The 20,815-nt window shown below is 38.7% G+C and overlaps 1 protein-coding gene across 1 annotated transcript in view; it reads left to right on the plus strand.

Moving 5' to 3' along the window:
* The window catches only part of USP13 (ubiquitin specific peptidase 13 (isopeptidase T-3)), a 35,427-nt gene extending 14,929 nt beyond the window's left edge, over positions 1–20,498 (plus strand). Inside the window, exons 6-20 of the mRNA XM_009999276.1 lie at positions 1,366–1,460; positions 2,270–2,457; positions 4,545–4,616; positions 5,069–5,162; positions 9,057–9,182; positions 10,482–10,635; positions 11,254–11,428; positions 13,427–13,515; positions 13,872–13,994; positions 15,492–15,518; positions 16,080–16,223; positions 17,189–17,355; positions 17,869–18,031; positions 19,619–19,703; positions 20,344–20,498. Of these exons, the coding sequence (XP_009997578.1) occupies positions 1,366–1,460; positions 2,270–2,457; positions 4,545–4,616; positions 5,069–5,162; positions 9,057–9,182; positions 10,482–10,635; positions 11,254–11,428; positions 13,427–13,515; positions 13,872–13,994; positions 15,492–15,518; positions 16,080–16,223; positions 17,189–17,355; positions 17,869–18,031; positions 19,619–19,703; positions 20,344–20,437 (1,796 nt within the window). The 3' untranslated portion in view covers positions 20,438–20,498. The remainder of the gene's footprint in view (positions 1–1,365; positions 1,461–2,269; positions 2,458–4,544; positions 4,617–5,068; positions 5,163–9,056; positions 9,183–10,481; positions 10,636–11,253; positions 11,429–13,426; positions 13,516–13,871; positions 13,995–15,491; positions 15,519–16,079; positions 16,224–17,188; positions 17,356–17,868; positions 18,032–19,618; positions 19,704–20,343) is intronic.
* Positions 20,499–20,815: the final 317 nt, after the last annotated feature.

Below are 20,815 nucleotides of genomic sequence, written 5' to 3' on the forward strand. Positions count from 1 at the left end.
TGACTTGTCTACATTCCTTATCTCCTAGATCTATATCTAGGAGTGCTGTCCATATGACAGCAGTACAGACCTGTGTCTAGGGGCTCTAATAATCTTTCTTTGATTTGCTGCATTTTATTTATTTATTTTAAATAAGAATTCTATCTCCCTTTAATTTAACTTGGCTACACAGCAGAAAGTACTAAAGTATGTGACACAGGAGCTGGAATTGAGCAAAAGATTAATGTGTTTTGTGTTCCATATCTGCTGCTCTGGGTCAGTAGTCCCAGGTGGCTGCTCTATCTTCAGTTGGCAGAGCTGAGAGAAAACAAAATCAAAGCTTCCACATAGAAAGTAGTCACCCAGGATCAGTAGATGTGTAATCTAACACCATTGGGTGTTTGAACTTTAGAAGATCTTTTGGCCGTACTGTGATCTCACCTAGAGACTATGGGAATGTTGTGATCTCCTGTGTGGATGAACAGTCATGTCTTGCTACCACACAGTGGAATTCCAGCAGATGGGCAGTTACAGCCACATGCGTGCCAGAGGGGTTGTCAGGAGGGTCTGGTGGCTAATCAGCAGCTGGCTACACTACTCAAAAGCAAAAAAGCCTGGTTTGAGAGAGTTCTTTTTTTTTATTATTTTTTATTTTTTTTTTTATTTTTTTTTTTTTCCACAGGGCTGGTAGATTTAAAAAATTGCATTAGGTCTTTGAGGTCTTGGCTAACCTTCAGCCTGGCATTTCAGTGTAGGTTTGGTACCAGCAGACTTCAAGAAAACTGCCTTTTTGTTTAAGTTAAGTAGGAGATGGGCTGAGTCAGAACCAGGGTATGTAGTCCCATTCAATAAACATCTCCTTATTTCTATTAAATAATGTTTCAGTTCTCATTGCATTTCTGTGAGGCAAGGGCACAAGGGGATTCCTTAAACTATGCTAGAAATGAAAATACTATTAGCAAGAATCAGCCCCGCATGTACTCAGTTTTCATGTCTGCCTGTATCTAGTAGCTCCACAAAATCTCAGAATGTCTAGTTCCCACGTTCAAACTCTGGGCTGGCCACATATCTAAGAATTTTGCACTGTTTTTTGTTTTCCCTCTAAATTTCTTATTTTAGAGGGGAAAATACTATGAGCACTATAAATACTCAGGTTTTAATTCTGTGAGGGCAAATAATTTCTTTGAGATGGCTGTGTTGAGAACACTTTAAGGTAATTACAGCACTATATGGATGTCTATGCATTTTTCTGCTGGTTGTAAGCAAACTTGGAGAATATGAAATGGCATTTTGTAAAGGCAGTCCTGTACTGAGAATGTAATTTTGATAAACAAAGAGAAAGGACAACATAATCTACAGTTTATCTGTTTCTCTCTGCTTTTGCAGATGTCTATTCCTTTGATGAGGAGGAGCCGGTTTTAGATCCACATATAGCAAAACATTTGGCACATTTTGGAATTGATATGCTGCAGATGCAAGTGGTAGGAAATCCATCTTTTAGTGTTGTTTACTTGTTTGTTTATTTGGAGGTGGGAAAGAAACAGGTGGAGAATGATACTTGCAGCTTATATGCCTGATTCCTTTAGATTGTTATGATAATATTTTAGTGTTGTAAAGTTCAGGCAGTTGCTGTTTTATTTTCTGAGGTCTGAGAAGTGAATCATTACTGTCAAATCTGAAAGCTGCCTTCTAAAAGAGTTCCTTAGTAGTCTTTAGTTTGTATGTTTAATGTTTGGAGTTATGTACCATTTTCCTTCAAGATTAAAAATAAAAATAAAAAAAAGATGAAAGAATATATATAATATTTAATTGCAGTGGGACCTACAGTCTGAAAGCTGAGCTGTAAAGGGGAGAAACTTCAGCGTCACAAATTTTGGCTTTTTCCAATTGAAAGAAGGGAAGAGTTCTTGAATCTGCATCTTTTAATCTAGTTTGTTTGCTAGGACCAGTTCCTACATCAGCAGCTATTTCTGGCCATTACTGCATTAAAAATGCAGTGACTTTATGCTGAGGCTTGAGGTCAGAAGTGAGGCTGCCAGCTGTGATTGAGGTCACAACTAGGAACACTGAAAGAGCCAGTGAGCTGTGGTAAAGAGCTAATAGATATATTGGAAAATTAAGCTGCTAGCCTTCTGACCCACATCATCTCTTCTACATGCAGGATTTATCTCCCTTTGCCCATTGGCTTGGCTCTTCTTTTCTAGAGTATAGAACACATAGTTGGTGATGAAAACAGCAGCATAATTGTGGCAGATGCTAAACATGAAAAAAAAAATCTCATTGCTTTCAGACAGAGAATGGGCTAAGAGACAATGATATAAAACCAAGAATCTCTGAATGGGAAGTGATTCAGGAAGCTGGTGTGAAACTCAAGCCCATGTATGGCCCAGGATACACTGGCATGAAGAACCTGGGAAATAGCTGCTACCTCAATGCTGTCATGCAGGCCATTTTCAGCATCCCAGAGTTCCAGCGAGCGTGAGTAGCTTCAAACTAGTTCTTGTCCCTAACTACTACATTCCTCAGTCTCTTGTTTCATATTTCAATTTTTATCTTGCCTGCAAACCAACCTCTTTTAGTCAGTTCATTGTTTACTTAAAGGATTTAGTGACTGTATTTTTCTGTTCTGGAAAAGTGACTAGTGGAGTCCCACAGGGGTCGGTACTGGGACCGGTGTTGTTCAACATCTTCATCAACGACCTGGATGAGGGTATAGAATGTACCCTCAGCAAGTTTGCTGATGACACTAAGCTGGGAGGAGTGGCTGACACACCAGAAGGCTGTGCTGCCATTCAGAGAGACTTAGATAGGTTGGAGAATTGGGCGGGGAGAAACATGATGAAATTCAACAAGGGGAAGTGCAGAGTTTTACATTTGGGGAAGAACAACACCATGTCCCAGTACAGGTTGGGAGCTGAACTGCTGGAGAGTAGTGTAGGTGAAAGAGACCTGGGGGTCCTGGTAGACAGGAGGATGACCATGAGCCAGCAATGTGCCCTTGTGGCCAAGAAGGCCAATGGCATCCTGGGGTGCATTAGAAAGGGTGTGGTTAGTAGGTCAAGAGAGGTTCTCCTCCCCCTCTATTCTGCATTGGTGAGGCCACATCTGGAGTATTGTGTCCAGTTCTGGGCCCCTCAGTTCAAAAAGGACAGGGAACTGCTCGAAAGAGTCCAGCGCAGAGCTACGAAGATGATTAGGGGAGTGGAACATCTCCCTTATGAGGAAAGGCTGAGGGAGCTGGGTCTCTTTAGCTTGGAGAAAAGGAGACTGAGGGGTGACCTCATCAATGTTTACAAATATGTAAGGGGTGAGTGTCAGGGGGACGGAGTTAGGCTTTTCTCAGTGATGACCAGTGATAGGACAAGGGGTAATGGGTGTAAATTGGAGCATAGGAGGTTCAAGGTGAATATCCGAAAAAATTTTTTTACTGTAAGAGTGACAGAGCACTGGAACAGACTGCCCAGGGAGGTTGTGGAGTCTCCCTCACTGGAGACATTCAAAACCCACCTGGATGAGTTCCTGTGTGATGTACTCTAGGTGACCCTGCTCTGGCAGGGGGGTGAAAAGGCTGGGACACAAAACTCAACCTACCTCTGAAGTCAACACATCCTCGTTTAGCTTCAGTGGAAAGATCTTGTAAATTTGTTTGCTATGTCTTTGCTTTATATATACATATGTACATCCTTCTGTGTATCTCAATATCATCAATATCACATCAGGCTCTTTGTACTGGCCCATGCCTTTGCATGGCTGCAGGAAACATTCTACTGCTCCAGTGTCATTTGTGCAAAAAAACTAGTAAAAATCTAAGCACCTTTTGCATGCAGGTTTAGATAAGAAGAGGGAATGTATTAGAGGTATTTTAAAATTAAAATTCTTATTTTAAAAGTCCCACTTCATGAAAAGGATAGTGTGAGCATATTCTTTCACAGAATAACTGAATAAAAGGTCAACAGCACAACAGAAGAATATGAAATATTCCATATTGATCAAAACCAAACACGTCACTCTAAGGAGAGAAACTTTTTTATAAAGGATAGTCTATGGTTTGCAATAAATTTCAGAGTGTTCTTTTATTTCACAGCAGTAGTAGTGTGTGTGCTGGAAGTAAGGCTTTTAGATCTTGGAAAGCCTCCCAGGTTTTCATGTAGCAATGGCCTTCTGGAGAAGAGGAGGGAGAAAACTTGCATTTGTTTACTTTGTTAGACATATGGAGTACAGTCTGTAGATGAATGGAGTGCCAGCTTTTCTATCTCCATTTTTGGAAAAAAACAAAATAAATCAAAATGGACTTTACTAAGGAATAGAACTTAAATTCCAGATGAACAACCACGTCATATCCTTTATAGCTAGAAGCTTCTAAGCAGAAATTAAATGTCCTTTTCCTAAGTTCTTTACTATTATTTTTCCATGGTAGAGCCACTCACCAGTCATTACTATGATGCAAAATTTGACTTGAGGAAGTCTGGTCATGTACCACTGCTGAGGGCTGAGTATCTATTAGGATATCCCTGAGTAAATTCAGTTGAAATATTTGAACGTTTCTGCTTTGCTCTTGCTGCTAGGTATGTTGGAAACCTTCCACGAATATTTGACTACTCCCCTCTTGATCCAACGCAAGACTTCAACACTCAGATGTAAGTGACACTTCTCAAGGACTTACCTGGTCAAATGAAATTTAAATAAATAAATAAATAGAAAATAATGGCAGGGCAAAAGAACATCTCTGCATGGGCTAGAAAGTGAGATATGGTCAGGCTTTGGAACAGGCTGCCCAGGGAAGTGATGGAGTCACCATTCCTAGAGCCATTAAAAAATGTGTGGATGTAACATTTCAGGACATGGTGTAGTTGGATGGTAGTGTTAGGTTGGCAGTTGGACTTGATAATCTTAGAGGTTTTTTCCAACTTTAATGATTCTATGATATGGAACAAGATAGAATGGGAGGATTTGCCCACTTGGTTGTAGGTAATGATGCTTCATCCAGAAATCAAAGACAATAAACTCCTTTTTTGTTTGGAATAAAAACTTTCTCTTCTTTTTTCATTTTCTCATGTTTGTTTCCACCCCACCACTTTCTTCCCTACAGGGCTAAGCTGGGACACGGTCTCCTTTCAGGCCAGTACTCTAAGCCACCCATGAAATCTGAGCTTATTGAGCAGGTGATGAAAGAAGAACACAAGGTATTTGACTGAGTTTGTGCAGCCTGGTAACTAGGTAAAAGTGATATCCTGTGAAAAGGGAACAGGTGCTGGGCATTGAAGAACATGTGTGGATCCAGCATGGGATGCTTAGCAAGGTGGAATGTGCAGGATTCTAGTCAGGAATATATTAGTCAGGGACTATTTGTGCAAAGCAATAAAGCAAACATTGGTTCTGCTAATAAAGTATTTTGCTTCTCCAATGATAACTAATAGTTCACAGAATTTGTAGCTTACATCTGTCTTCTCTGAGGAACAACAACAAATGTTATCTGGAGAGTCCTGTGTATTTGGAAGCAAACTTCAAAATCCTTTTTAAATTTCAGAAAGAAGTATAAAGAGCTGAGTTGTTCGCAGAAAACATCTGACAGTATTCTACCTGATTTTTAAGTGGCACTGGAGATTTTCAGGTAGATGAAGGAGGGGCTGTGCAGAGCCATGTCCACTGGGCTTATTTATGTATTTCATGGTACAGAAATAATGTAGAAGCATGTCTGTGCCAGTAGGATTTATCCTGGAAACACAGCAGTGTATGTGGCTTTGGATATGGACTGAAACTCTAATTGCTGGACAACCTGGGAAGAACAATGTCTGTATCCTGATTTTCTAATAATTCACAATAGAGAAAAAACTTGGAATCAGCTTTCTTAATAGGCAATTTCAGAACAAAGGAATACTGAGTAGCAAACACTATATCATACATACATGATGTGTGCTCCCATACATGCTCACACAAAGGAGAGGAACTGGAAGTTGAAATGACCTTGTTTTCTATGTTTATATAAAGTGGAATTTTATTTCACTGTCATGGTGTTACCAGTGGGAGACTGACCTTCTATTCTTACTGTAATTTGCAGCAGTTCTGCAGCAAAACAAATATTCAGCTCACAATATCTAGCTATGAGGACTTCAATGTTGTTGGCTCTCTAATCTTTGCATTGCCCTTGTGATGGTGTTCTTCAACATGAAAGTTGCTGTTTCTCTTATCTGCAGAAATGGTTAAGGCAGATGTTGGCACCATAACATCCCTGAGCCTATGTTCTCATCTGTGCTTTTTTTCTCATCCAGCAATGAATACATTCACTCTCATAGTCATCAAAAAGCCTCTTCCTCTTCTTTGTTCAGATGTGTGTTGGACATGTATGCTCCTGCCACAGGAGTATGATGATAGTTTCCATGGAAATAGGTATTTTACTCTACTTTCATCTATCAGTTATTGATACAGGACTTTCTCCTGAAATTAAAAGGCCAAGGAGATTATGGACAAAGATAGAGTATCTTGGTATACTTTACATGATCTGAAAGTTCTATGCCTACTGAGTAATTGCTCTATACAGAAGCTATTCATTGGTTTGGAACAATTAACAAATCCTGCTTGTTTCCTTTAAATAAGTTTGAAGCTTATCAATGCATCACTGTAAGGAACAATGGAATAGATTTCAGACTCCTCACATAAAATTATGTATACTGAATGACTTGCTTTCTTGAACATATACAGGATATGATTGTAAAATTATGTGCTGGAAGTTCAGGGACTTGAACCCTTCAAAAAAAGCCACACTTCCATATTTAGCCCAGCAGCCACTACAAGCAATGAGAAGTTGAGAACTTTTTTATGACAGATGGTATAAAGCTCCACCAGGTAGTATCCATCTACTGGCATTTATCAATACTTCTGTTGTTCCTCAGTTCAATTTAATAAAGATGTAGTTACAAGCAAAGATGACTTGCTGATCAGGCAATTCATAGGGTATATTAGGATATGAAGCAGCTTTTATTGTTTTTGTTCTTTGTTGTATTGAATATATTTATACTTGGGTTTTTATTTCTAAGTATGTTTTCTCCCTCAGTCTGGGCATACACAAATCTGTGTCATGTTAGTTTAGGGTGAGTTTTTTATTTGTTGTTTTCCTTCCCTAATAGTAACTGGTATACACAGGTAGTGTTTTGTCATCCAGAGAATTGTACTGGCATAATAAACATAATTGCAAAGGATTTTAGACCTCCAGCGTTTTCAAGTGCTTCTGCTTTCTGTCTATAAAATTAACTATTTGTTTCATTTTTATTCTTTTATTTTCCCTTCCTACATACAAAGCACTTCTTCAGCTTTCTGGGTCTTTGGATTTCATTCAAAGTTTTTGGAAGTTGTTGCCTGGAAAAGCATTTTTTATGAGATCTGCAGTGGTCCAGCACAGTCTATATTTAGCTAAACTGTTTGGCAACTGTGGATGGAGAAAGTATGCTAGGTATTCTATAAATATTCATGATACTGTGGAGCTAAAATTTTTCACCACAGGAGTTTAGTTTGGAAATGGCAGCAGACTTCCTGGACCTGCTTTAACATTAAAAAAGCAGGCTGGAAGCCTAAACGGTCATTAGCTAGGACTTAATTTTGTGTTTAGAGCTTTGCTATTTCTTCTGTTATTTTCTTGTCCTTGAGGTGAAAAGGGTTTAGAGGGCAAGATCTGATCCTCTTCTATCTACTGTCATTCATGGCATATTTCTCTTCTGCCTGCTCAAGGAGCTGAGTAAACCACACATAGATGGAAACAACGTTTAATTCCAAACTCATTGCATTATACATCAGGGCATATGTGCCACCTGCATGTATTCTTGCTTCTGACATTAAAAGAAACCTAGTATATTGGAATTTGAGCTGGTTTGTGCATTTTTTTCCTCAGTCCTAATGTTGATGAAAGACAGCTGAGGACACTGAAGTGATATTTATATATCACTTGGTTATCCCAAGATTCATAAGTCCCAAGAACATCTCTTTGTTCAAGCAATACTGAGAATCTGTCTCTTTAGAAGAGCCTGTAAAGAGCATCTTAGCCTAATGTGGTTGTTGGTGTCCTGCCAGAAATTGAAAAAGCATTAAAATCGAGAATCTGCTTCCAATTTCAGTGAGTCTAGGAATACCCTACCCTGGGGGAACCAAGGATAACATTTTGTTACTTTGTCGTGGTTTATGTGCCTTCCATTTCATCCTGCCTTTTCTATTTTTATATTCACATGGTAGTACAGTTAGAGTAAAGAATTAGGTTGCATGAGTATTTCACTGCTTCTGGCATATCCTAGACTGTACTTTGCTTGGGTCATCTTGAAAATTATTTGGTCTTAAGGAGGATGACAGTAAATCTAAGTAAGATATAGACTGACCCTTTTGAAATTGTTATTTAAATAGCTAGTGTTGTCATGAGGATGTAATTTGAGGTGATTATAAAGGATTCTTAAAGTGCTGCAAGGGGTGAGAAAGTAAAAACTAGGACTCTCTTGGAAACAAGAGATTTTCTGATTAAGGTTGGTTTTGTACCAATGTAACTGAAAGGCAGGATGTTCTGGTTCTTTAACATGACCAACACATGCAAATGGTAAATTCATGTTTGTTCTTAAAACCCCACCTTGGAATACATGATGTACACATTAATTGTTCTCTGCTGGAGTCTGTAGAGATCTCTGGAAAGGTTTTGTCCTGGGTAAAGCTGTTAGCTGATCTACTGAAGTGGTTTACTGCACACTATTTTTAGGTGGAACAGGGTTCTGAAAGGAACATCAAATGTTAGAAAGCAGTGTAAACCCTTTCTGAAAACTAACCTTTAGCAAAACTTCAATAATATATTTTAACTTGCAAATGCCATAAAAAATCAGAGTGAATGTTGTAGGAACTATGAAACTAAACATATTCTAAAAGCCCCAAATCATGTTCCAGGACATTTTCCATTTTTATTAAAATGAAAACCTGCATGAAACTGAAACTATCATTTCTCCAGTGGCAGAAATGGACTATAGATGTATGTAATGGAATGACTTTGGAATATTTGGTTCAGGAATTAAAAAAAAAAAAGCCTTTAAAAGGTTTCTCTTTCTTTTATTCAGCCTCAACACAACGGAATATCTCCCCGAATGTTTAAGGCTTTTATAAGTAAAGGCCATCCAGAATTTTCCTCTAATAGACAACAAGATGCACAGGAATTTTTCCTACATCTTATAAATCTAGTAGAGGTAAGAAAACCTGAATTATTGCTCCTTTCCCATAGTCATATTAGTCAATGAGAGCAGAGCTGTTACATGAGTGGCTCATTTTGTTATTATATTCTTTCTGGCCATGAATATGTAGAAAACGGCATTAACTTAAATACAGTTTGGTTTAGAAACATTTATTTCTTTAATTCTCCTTTCTCTTTACCTCTTAGTCTTGCATGACCATACAGGGCCAATGCTGCTGAGGACAACTGCAAGAGACAGAGGTCGAGCACAGGCTATAAGATTTATAAAACATATAACTGTCCTTTTAAATTGCTGATAGTTTTTTGATTACATACTATCCAGTTGTTTACCACATTGAAGTCTATCTTGGAATATTAATGAATTGGGTATTATGATTATTATAATTATTCTTCCAAATTTCTATCATTGTTGGGAGCAAACTAATTACTATGTCCAGTTCTTTTACAAATCCCAGCTGTACATCACTGAATCATCATGGAAGGACTCCCCTGCTGAAAGCAAAGGGACTATTTTTCAGTTGAATATTTCTGTGTAAAATATTTGTTTCACTGAACTCAATGCTCTGTGTAAAAGAATCAGTACTGTGAATTTCAACACTGTCTTTCTGAAAAGGAAATTTACAAACACATGCAGTTTTGATTTGAAGTATTTCTTACCTGTCCAAACTCCCTATTTTTCCCATTTTTCCTAAGAATCAAGTGTGTTTATTCACGCATTATAGTCTACATTAAGTTATTCATGTTTACGCACATTATGTTCCCCATCCCAAAACACATGTACTGATTACAGGGTGCTTAGAAGACATTTTTTTACTTTTTGCCTAATAACAGACATTAACATGAACAATAGAGAGAAGATACATAATTTGTATCACATTCCCATCTGGATAATGAACTACAAGTTGCTTGTTCAGATTCCGTGCAGATTCTGAGTGGTAGGAGCTGTTCTATTTGCTGAAAGGATGCTCCATATTGTTTACCTGAGCTTTCTACCTCTATTGTAATCCTCTACCTTCCTATATTCTCTTCACCTTGACTCAGTCAGGTTCATTAGGCACATTCTGTGCAAGTTACTGTGTGTAGGAGGACACTGCTAGGTATGCAGACATGGTGGACTTCAGTGGGGTCCTCTGTGGGAGCAACAGTTCTGCATGCAGTAAAACGCAAGCTGAGCTGTCATGTCTGAGTACAAGATGGGTGCCTTTGTGCTTGCAACGAAACAATCAGCAGCCCTTGGTTCTCTGATCATTTTAATGATGGTCACTTAAATGATTAGGTCTAATACTCCTTTCAGAGGAACCCTGTAGGTTCAGAAAACCCCAGTGATGTGTTCCGGTTCCTGGTGGAGGAACGCACACAGTGCTGCCAGTCCAGAAAGGTCCGCTACACAGAGAGGGTGGACTACATCATGCAGTTACCTGTGGCCATGGAGGCAGCAACGAACAAAGGTAAAGAAAGAAACCAGTTCATTAACTGATCTTCTGGTGACTTTCTCAACCATGTGGGAGGGAAGTTCTCACTGCTACATTATATCTTTGTATGGATAGAATGTTCCAAGGCCACATCACAAATCAAACCAATGAACTGATAAGGGGAAAGTTACTTGATTTGGTTTTCTTTAAAGGAGATTTTAAACATACATCAGTGTGTGGCTTTACTCTCCCTGCTTATAATTTTATGGAAGGATTCTACCTGGATACGCTTGGCAGGTGTTCAGATTTCTTCTCAGACTGTATATTCATCATTAATTGTCACTGCTGAGCAATATATGACCAAGAATGGCAGCAGCTTATATGATAAAGTTGTCAGAGATTTGTGATTTAAAAATTTAACTTGGACTTGATCCAGGGATGTGTCACATCACTCGTACAATTTATTTACTCTTGGGTTTTGTGTGTGTGCATCTGTGTGCTGAAAGATCCATACTAGGATTGCATTTTCTTTGTCCAAGACAGTGAAGCAGTATATAAAAACTTAATTCTAAAACTTGTAAAAATAAGACTGGTGGGGGGATATCATAACCATGACATGTTCGTTTAGCTTTTAGTGTCATGTATGTTTCTCAGATGAATTAATTGCCTATGAATTGAAGCGGCGAGAAGCAGAAGCTGCAAGGACACCTCCACCAGAACTTGTCCGTGCCAAGATCCCATTTAGTGCATGTCTGCAGGCCTTTTCTGAACCTAGCAATGTAGAGGATTTCTGGAGCAGTGCCCTTCAAGCAAAATCTGCAGGAGTTAAGTAAGTGTGTGTCTGACTGCCTATTAAAAACCTGTATGTGCTCTGTGTTTATCTTGCTACCTGGACATGATGTAGAGAGAAGCAGGCAAAGAAGGCACAGTGGGTTTTGGTGGTGTATTATTGTTGGGACTTAGAAATTGAATGTGCAGATCAAGCCTGCTGAGGGTTGTAATGACCAACAGAGCACAAAATAAGTTGTTCTCAACTGTCAAACTCCCAAGAGGTGATTCTATCTAATTGTTGACAGCTTAAAATTTAAATGCTTGTAGCTTAATTGTCTGCCCACATTTTAAAATAAGATCCTATTTATCAGTTAGTGCCAAAGCTATGTATCATGTGATAGGAGATACAGTCTAGATCTTTGTGCTTAGTCTCTTGATGTCTTCATTTGACTAAAAATGCTGAGTTGTGTGTCCAACAGTTCTTGAGATGGATGGAAATTTTTACATTGGTGAAGTAAGATGCTTAAAACTTTGGTTTTATCGTGTTTTGTGCTATTTATTGTTTGTGTTTGGATTTCAACCCATCACCTTTGTAACCCACAGCTGTTTCTATCAAGTTTGCTGTCACATGGGGCCATAGTACAAGATGAAAGAAACCATCTTGTGTGGTTATAGTCAGGTAGATAAAAGAATGAAGAACATCTTCGGCTTAAAAAAGCACTGAGAAGAAATAGGACAGAAGATAGAGATCTCTGTGATTTTCAGGGGCAGTATTTCTTGCTGAAAACAAGAGTTAGACCTTTATCCAGTTCAATTTTTATGTCAGCAGTAAGGAATGGTTGAAAATTGGGCTCTGCTACTGGTTTGTTGTGGTTAGGTACCTTCTGTTTTTAGACTGCTCAATATATCATACTCATTGCTGTCCCAGCACACAGTTTCACCTACATTGTGTTGAAAATTGGGAGACAAGTGCACATGGTAGAGGAAAATGCAGCAGAAATCTGAAGTTTTTGTGTATCAGCTCTGAACATCTTGGAAAAACATAGATCTTAAATAGATCCAGGGCTAATTTGTAGTTTAGCTGTTCTTAATCCCTCCAGGGTCTTTAAAAGCATTAAAAGATTAAGAATAATTTGCTGTTTAAAATCCAAATGTTTCATGCTGCAAATGATTCAGTTTACTAAAATTGCAAGGTGGTGCTAACAAGAATTTAGGAAGTAGTTGTTTATAATATGGAAGGAAGGCCTTATATTTGTGATGCATTTCCTTTATGTTACCCAGAGTTAGGTGAATTAGAAGAAAGGATGGTATATGTGAATGGAAGATGAAGGGAAGGATCAAGGCAACTAAATATAGCAAAAATGGGAGTATAAATAAGGAGAATGGTGATACATATAATATTACATTGTGTTCCAGATGGAACTTGTCATTAAGTGGGGAAAATATTAGGCATTCCCTGAAACTCAAGTGTCATCCTCTGTTTTGATAAATATCATATTCGCTCAGTAAGAGTATGTTTCTTTTATATAGCACTTTAGTGTGGAAATACTACAAATTACAACTTGTTTTATCTGTGCTTGATGAAAAGCGTTATAGATGGACTGATACCTCATGGGCAGTGCTGCTCTTATTAGAAAGGGAGTGAAAAAAATAATAATACAATTTTATTTGCTAATCTTTTCTGTCCAAGCTATGTGTCAAGCCTGTACCCTGAAACTGTAGCCAATTAGTCATTCAACATCTGTTTCCTGACACTGAACTTCAGAACAAATTGCTTAAGCAAGTTTAATGTTACTTGTAGTCACTTGTAGTTGTTTCTACAAGCTGAATTGTCTGCAAGGTTTTGGGCTAACACTGAAGATATGAATGAATAGAAAGCTGCTATCATACTTCTCCACAATACTTGAAAACTTTTTTGTGAAGTTTATGAAATCTGTAACTATTCATCTCACTTGGGGCTAAAGTTACTCATCTCAGTGTGAATAAGGTACTGAAATCTGTGTTGCTTGTGAATTTGTTGCCTTCTTTCATGAGTTGTATTTCTTGTGCTTCCCAGGACTTCTCGTTTTGCTTCATTTCCTGAGTACTTAGTGGTGCAGATAAAGAAATTCACTTTTGGCCTGGATTGGATACCCAAAAAGCTTGGTATGCTTCTTTTATACTTACCTGCTTCTTATCTAAGCTGTACATGCTTTGCTCTATAATGAGGATGTGGTTTGAGTCTCAAGTTCATACTCTTAGGATCCAAATTGAATCTTATTTTATTTCATGGCAAATTAAACCAGTCTACCTGGTCTGTAGAGTTAAAATAAGGTTTCACGTAGTCTGATATCTTAGTTAAACTGTAGTGTTCCAGGTTTCTGGAATAACTGTTTCCAGGAGGAGGATTCTGGCTGTGTTGATACCTTAAGTTTTAGAGTCCCTTTTCCAAAGGTGTAGGTTGTACCATGTGGTAACTTTGCTGGATTCAAAAAGCTTCTCCCGTTTCTTTGCTTTTGTAGATGTTTCTATAGACATGCCAGATTTCCTAGATATCAGCCATCTTAGGGCCAGGGGTCTCCAGCCAGGAGAAGAGGAACTTCCAGACATAGCTCCTCCCATTGTCATTCCTGATGACCCAAAAGGTATTTACTGACTTCTCTCCTGATTGTCTCATGTATTCCATTTTCCTCTAGCACACACTGATTCTTCTTTGTCTTCACTTTCTGCAGCTATGAACAAAAAAGCTGCTCTGTGCTTCTATAATGGAAGACTGTTACAACCTTCTTTCCTCCCTACTAGACAATCCTAGTTCTTTCAGATTTCCTACCTTGATGTTTTCAGAATTTGATGCTGTTGCTCTGAAGTCTCACCAAATGTTATTTTAATCAACTTGCTGTGCCCAAAAATAGACATCCTAGTATGTGAAATAGATATTTTTACTTGCTTTACTGATTATAGACTCTTACTTGTGACTACCTCTTTTGCAATTGTATGGTGCTGCTTAGTGGAGCACCTTGTGCTGCGTTATGACCTCTTAATCTTCACCAGCAGAATTGTTTCATGTCTTCCATTTGCATGAATGATTATCCTTATTTAAGGATCCTTCATCCTTAAAGATGAAGTCATTGTGCTAATCCTTATTGAATGTTGATTGGCATCTAGGACTTAAGTGGATGGAGAAATGTGTGAAGACCTCTACATTTATGAAAATCAGCTACATGCAGAGATCATCTTCTGTTCATCCATTGACCTTTAGAGCATGTTCATGACTCCCTGTCAGGAAAGTCACTGTGCACTTCCCAGGGCCTGGTGTAAGGGACTTGGTCTCAGACTGAATCTAATGATAGCTGTCAGAAGTGGAGGATTAATAAACTAATTTCTTACCTTTACTTAAGAGGTCTTACTAAACTGCTGATATCTTCTGAGCATTTTTGTACTAATCTTGTATAAAACCTGGTGATAACACAGTCTGGGTGATTAACTGTAGCCAGGACAGTATCTCAGTTCTTGTGTAGTCTCTCATGTACAGCACATGGCCCATTCAGGCCAGAAATAGTATTAAAATCTGTCAGTTACTGTGACTATTTGCTGCAGGATTTCAGTGTTACAGTTCTGAGCAGTTTTATGTTCAGTTGCAGAGTTTATCTGGGTAACTTGAAACATTTCTGTTCAAGGTGGAACAACAAACATACCGTGTCTGCAGAATTGATTGGTTCACAGTTCAACAATGTTCAATATACAGAAGAGTACAATTTAAGAAAAAAGCTCTCAAGGCAGAAAATAAGTTTTTAAATCTAATTAATTTTAAAAATACAAGAACTGTGAAGTTGCAGTAGGCCCTAGCAGCTGTGCATGCATGCAAAGTCCAATTCTCTGGAAGTATGTGGGCTGTACAGCCCATTGGAAAAGACTCTTTCAAGGATCTGATGTGTCAGAGCAAAAGCTATGGCAAAACTCAGTTCATGGTCTAATTCATAGCAGAAACCCCATCATGGATATAAGAACAAACATGCCTTGCCTGCATGAGGTCAAGTATTTCTGTGACTTTAAAAAACATGTAATTGTTTTTCCCACATGAATCTACTTAGGCTTTATATAAGTCCTTTTCCCTGATTTTTGTTTTCTTTCTCAATTTCCAGATCGGATGACAAACCATTTGATGGAGTGTACGTATCTCATTTTTTGGAGACTGGTATTTCAGCTGCATAAAAAATTGTCATGCTTCTGTTCAGCTAACGGCTTCTCTGTCTTCAAAGAGATGCATGGAATATTGCCATGTATGGAATATTGCCCTGTGTGCTTCTAAATGACAGCTGTACGTGTTTAGTGTTTAGTTGCATGTGTGCAGGACTCTTAAGTATCTGCAGTAGCATCAGCACAGCCAGAATATGAGCTCTACTGCTCATCAGCTGGATCTTTCAGTCCTGGGGGTCACAGCTGAGGTCTAGTTGATATTTTTTTTTTATAACTTTTTTAAAAATAAAGTTCTGTAGGACTTCATTGATGTTTAAGGGTCTATGTAGATTACTGAGAAAAATATTACCAGTAAGCTCATAATAAATGCTATAATGCTTTGTACAAGGTGGCTTTCAAATGGGTGTGGGTTTATTGCAGTACTAAAATCCAAGAGATATGTGTTGTAATATCTGCCATCATGAATGACAGCAAGAAATGCTACACCATGGGTGAAATTAGACTTTTATATTTTAGAAGGTCCTTTCTTGTAGCTCTAGATATTGATGAATCTTCAGTTATGCAACTGGCAGAGATGGGTTTTCCTTTGGAAGCATGTCGGAAAGCTGTGTATTATACGGGCAACCTGGGACCTGAAGTTGCTTTCAATTGGATCATTGCACACATGGAAGAACCAGGTCAGTGACTGGAAGATGTAAGTTAAACTCAACTTGTGGTTGTTTGTTTTGGCAGACAGTAAAAATCAGTGAAACAGTGGCCCCTTCTGCACCCCAGAAAACCTGGAGGTGTGAGTGAATTTTCCTAAGCTGTTCCTGAAATGTGTAGATCTTGCCCATTTTGTGGCATCTTCTGCCTAGAAGAAGACAACAAACCTAAGCTCTACCAGAAGTATACTCTCTTGTCCTCACTAATGGTGTGGGCCAGCTCTCTGTTTTCCACCCTTTGGCTAGGTCTGTGCTGCTAAAGGGGAAGCTGACTTGTGGTCAAGTGTAAGTATAAAGAATCCTGTGGTCCAGATGCTTTTCTTCCATATCAGCTTTCTCTAGCTCAGGCTAGAGTATTTATGCCATACTTAGAACATGGGCTATCTATTGATAGACAGGGCTGCTAGATGTTCTCCATTTCTTCTGTTTCATCCATGCAAAGTTTGGACCCATGGTTCAGCACTGGTTTCCCTTGCCAGGAAACTCCAAATTTGGTGAAGTTCACACTTCATTGTGGAGTTGTATTGCTTGTGTAAATGGAGAATGAGTTTTGATTTGGCTTAACTGGCATATTTCAGCTATGGAATTAGTTAATTTTACACCTATATGTTTATCAGCTGGGTTGTCTTCTATTCTGGTATCATCTTTGCTTCCATACTCATCTTTGCCAATTTCCTGCAGTCATTTTACTTCTGTAATGTGCCAAGTTGTTCCAGCCTGCTCAGTTTGTGTTCTTCCATCTAAACATTTTCTCCCGTGCATGTTTATCTTGTTCTTTTTAAGGTTTTCTGCACATCTAAATCTCAACTGGGCCAGTGAAATGAACTTATGTTGATTTCAGTACTGCTTTTGAGGTCCTTTTTGTTGTTTGTGTTTGTTGTTGACTTTCCAGTCCACAGGCGTGAAAGAATGAACTGATGAAGGTTTGTTTGTTCCAGACTTTGCAGAGCCATTGGTCATACCTGCATTTGGAGAAGCTGCTTCCAGTGGAGCAGCTGCATTTGGAGCTGTTGGACTAGATAACCAACCTCCTGAAGAGATGGTTGCAATTATAATTTCAATGGGCTTCCAAAGGAATGTAGCAGTTCAAGCGCTGAAGGCAACAGTGAGTCCCATGAGTTACTGGTAGCACTTGTGTTTCATTTCATATTCTGTGCTTTGTACACATGCATGCACAGATACCTTGGAAATGTGTATAAAAATCTAGTTAGTGGGTGATGCATGTAGAAATATTCTGGGCAGATGCGGGATGCCTGATTTGTCTGGATTGGAGTGTGGAAGGTGGTTTGTGTTTCATTTGAGTGTTAAAATACAGAGGAAAGTGGGGAAAAAAATAGCTGCTTTTATCATCTGTTGAGAAACAACCAGGATGCCTAAAGACTCTGCATCTTCAAGATGAGAAACCAAGGGTGATGGGCATTAATTGTAGGAGGATTTCTTTTCCATCTGCCAAGCTTCTGCAGAATACTTGCTGAATACTATTTCCCAGGGAGATGATGTATCTTACAAGGTTCAAGTGCTGTCAAAGATGATGCTTACTCAGTTCAAAGACTGAGGGCTGGTAACATGATGCTGAAGAACGTGTTAAAGGCTGCTCTTTTGCTTCTTTGACTTGCAGAACAGTAATCTGGAGCGTGCACTAGAATGGATCTTCAGCCACCCAGAACTTGAGGAAGAAAATGAACCGGCTTTGGACATGATGGATAGGGAGAATAATGCTAATGCCAATATCCTTGCAGAGACAGGGTTGGAGGGACCCAGGATCAAAGATGGGTCTGGAAGTAAGTTCTCCTTCAGGTTAGAGCTGGCTGTGGTGTTGCTGTGTCACACCTACACCACTCATAGAGCTCCTTGCTGTTTCCAAAGAAGTAGCTATGGCGTTTTTGACATTGTCCAAGACTTCCAATCTTGCTTCTGGGGCTGATAAATCTTGTAAGCTGTGTTTGCTCAGAAAACTCTTCCCCTGGACTGAGTAGCCTGAATCCAAGTTGTTGTGGTTTTTTTTTTGCCACAGAATATAAGTCTCTCCTGGCCTATTTCTTTTTTGGTTGCTATTAGAGCAAAAGACATAAAAAATCTAGAACGTTTAAATCTTCAGAGGCTGAGCATCCTAAAAATAATGCTGCTGTTACAGAACACCTGAGTTTGTCCTCCCATGGTCTGATGGGAGATTTGGTAAGCCCTTGAACCAAGTTCCTTATTCTAAATATGGCAGTTACAGTTGGTATCCTGCATGTATTGTTTTGCTATTTTTTCTTGATTTTTTTTCTTTGAGATGATCATTCATTCTACAGCTAAATAAACCACAAGATGGGGCTAATGTACAGCAGTCAAGGTTGTGAAGTAAGCAAAAAACCTTTTTAAGTGTTAAAGCAGTAGAGTACAAAAGCTGAGCTGTGGTTCTAACAAAAGATGTTGCATTAGTTTTTGACAGGTCTTTAGTGACCAATTCTAATAACTGCTGTGTGTTCCAAGCTTGTACCCCTGATCTTGACTGTAATAGTCTTACAAGAAAAAACGAACAGCCAATTTGATTTTTATTTCTGTGGTTGCTGTTATTACATAAGAACAATAATTTTTTGTTTGTTTCTAATATTATAAAGAACAATCTTAAGTCTTGTGGAGACATGGGAAACATTATTTGTCTTTTTTTTTCAAAAACATAACATTTGGAATAATTATTTTTTGTGGTACTCAGCCTTTATAGACTTGAGATCATTTACTGAGTGCCTGAAATCCTGATAACCAACATGATACTGTAAAATGGCTCCACCAAAATCCAGGCCCCTGTCCTTATGCAATGTCCTGAAATAAGGTACCCTTTTACTTTTCATTGTAATTTGGATGAATGGCATGAATGGGTGGGGAGCAAGAACCAATGCTGAGTTCTCCAGAGACATTAAACACAAAAATTTTCTGCATGTTAAAGGAAGAGTTTTCTTTCTTGTTTTTTCTTTTATGGGCTGCTGAAATACAAATTTCTGGGTCTTGTTTGACTTTATAGGTGATTGGTGATCACACTTATACACACAGCTAATTGCTGTGTAGAATGAACTCTCTATCTGGCACTTCCTGTGGTGCTCTCTGTGAACTAGGGATGAACCTACTGTTTTCCTTTCCTAGAAGGGCCTGTATGTATGTGCATCTGTGCACATCTGTGTGGGTTTGATTTGATGTTTGACAATGAACCTGGCTACTAGTTGAAGCAAGAATATACTGCAGTCTTAACAGGAGCTGTGTTTGGGGATTCAGGGTCTGAGCTAGGTGTGCTTATCTGCTTCCCCAGTATTAGAAAGAAGTTTCTCCTGGAGTCATAGTGCAATGGTAGCAACAAAAGACTTATGGTCCCATTTGTATTTCTTAAACAGGATATGAGCTGTTTGGGTTTATCAGTCACATGGGAACATCCACAATGAGTGGCCACTATGTTTGTCATCTCAAAAAAGAAGGAAGGTAGGTAGAACTGGGGGAGACACACCAGGATGAGCAAATGTTTAATGTTTTCTTTGAAGTGTGCATCTGTACAGAGCAGGGAGTCTATTAATGGTAGAGAAAACATGCATGTTGTTACCATGTATACAAATTCCCCCCAAAATTTAGGTTGTTACAGGTTGTAGATGTGATGAGTCAGTTCTGGTTCCAGTGAGGTCTAATCTAAAATGTATCATTTGCTCTCCTGTGCTTGCAGTTCTCTGTTTGTTTCTGGGCATCAGTTCTGTATCTGTCTTTATTTATCCAAGCTTGCCCATAACTTCCCTTCATTCCCTGTCATTATAAACCCATAAGACTGTGGGCTGCTACTGGTGTTGCTAATATCGTGGTGCTGATCTTGGCTGTGATTTTTATATGTTCCTATTATTTGATCCTGATTTTCCTTCCTTAGAGCTGTAACTTCACATTGCTCTGCATGTCCCTCTTCAGTTCCAGACCCTGCCAGTAAACCTGCTTCAGCTCTTTCTCTGAGCTCTTTTTCTTGTTGTAATGCCTAATTTTACACCTTATGTTCTTTGAAAGCTTGGGTCTGAGAAGGCCCTGATAAACTTGTGATGATTTTTACATACACAGAATGTAATAAATCTTGTTTCCATTTCAGATGGGTGATCTACAATGACCTTAAAGTCTGTGCCTCAGAACGACCCCCCAAAGACCTGGGCTACATTTATTTTTACCACAGGGTACCAAGTTAGGCCTCAAATCTGTTCCCTGGCCTTAAGAAGCCATAAGCCTTTTTAGCCTGCCCCCAAAAAGTGTACAATAAAAAAGAAAATCTAAAACCAACAAAAGACCTCTAACCCTTGGACTGTCAAAAAGCAAAGGAAAACATGGGATAATTACAGTTTATTTAAAAACAGTCATTTGGTGCTGCCTTAAGTGTTAGAGGGAAAGTTTCTATTAGGTATAGTACATTGTTTTAAATTTATAGACCTTAAAGAATACCTTAAGACCATGCAGATTACTGGTGGAATTTGCAGCTAGTATATGGAGAATATGGAAGTTTCAGAGTTGAACAAAAAGAAACCAGTTCAGCCCAGCTCCTGCCTGTTCTGTCCATGCATCTGTTGAAG

This window comes from Chaetura pelagica, unplaced genomic scaffold, assembly GCF_000747805.2.
Source record: "Chaetura pelagica isolate M959 unplaced genomic scaffold, ChaPel_1.0 scaffold20, whole genome shotgun sequence".
In the NCBI taxonomy this organism is placed as follows: domain Eukaryota; kingdom Metazoa; phylum Chordata; class Aves; order Apodiformes; family Apodidae; genus Chaetura; species Chaetura pelagica.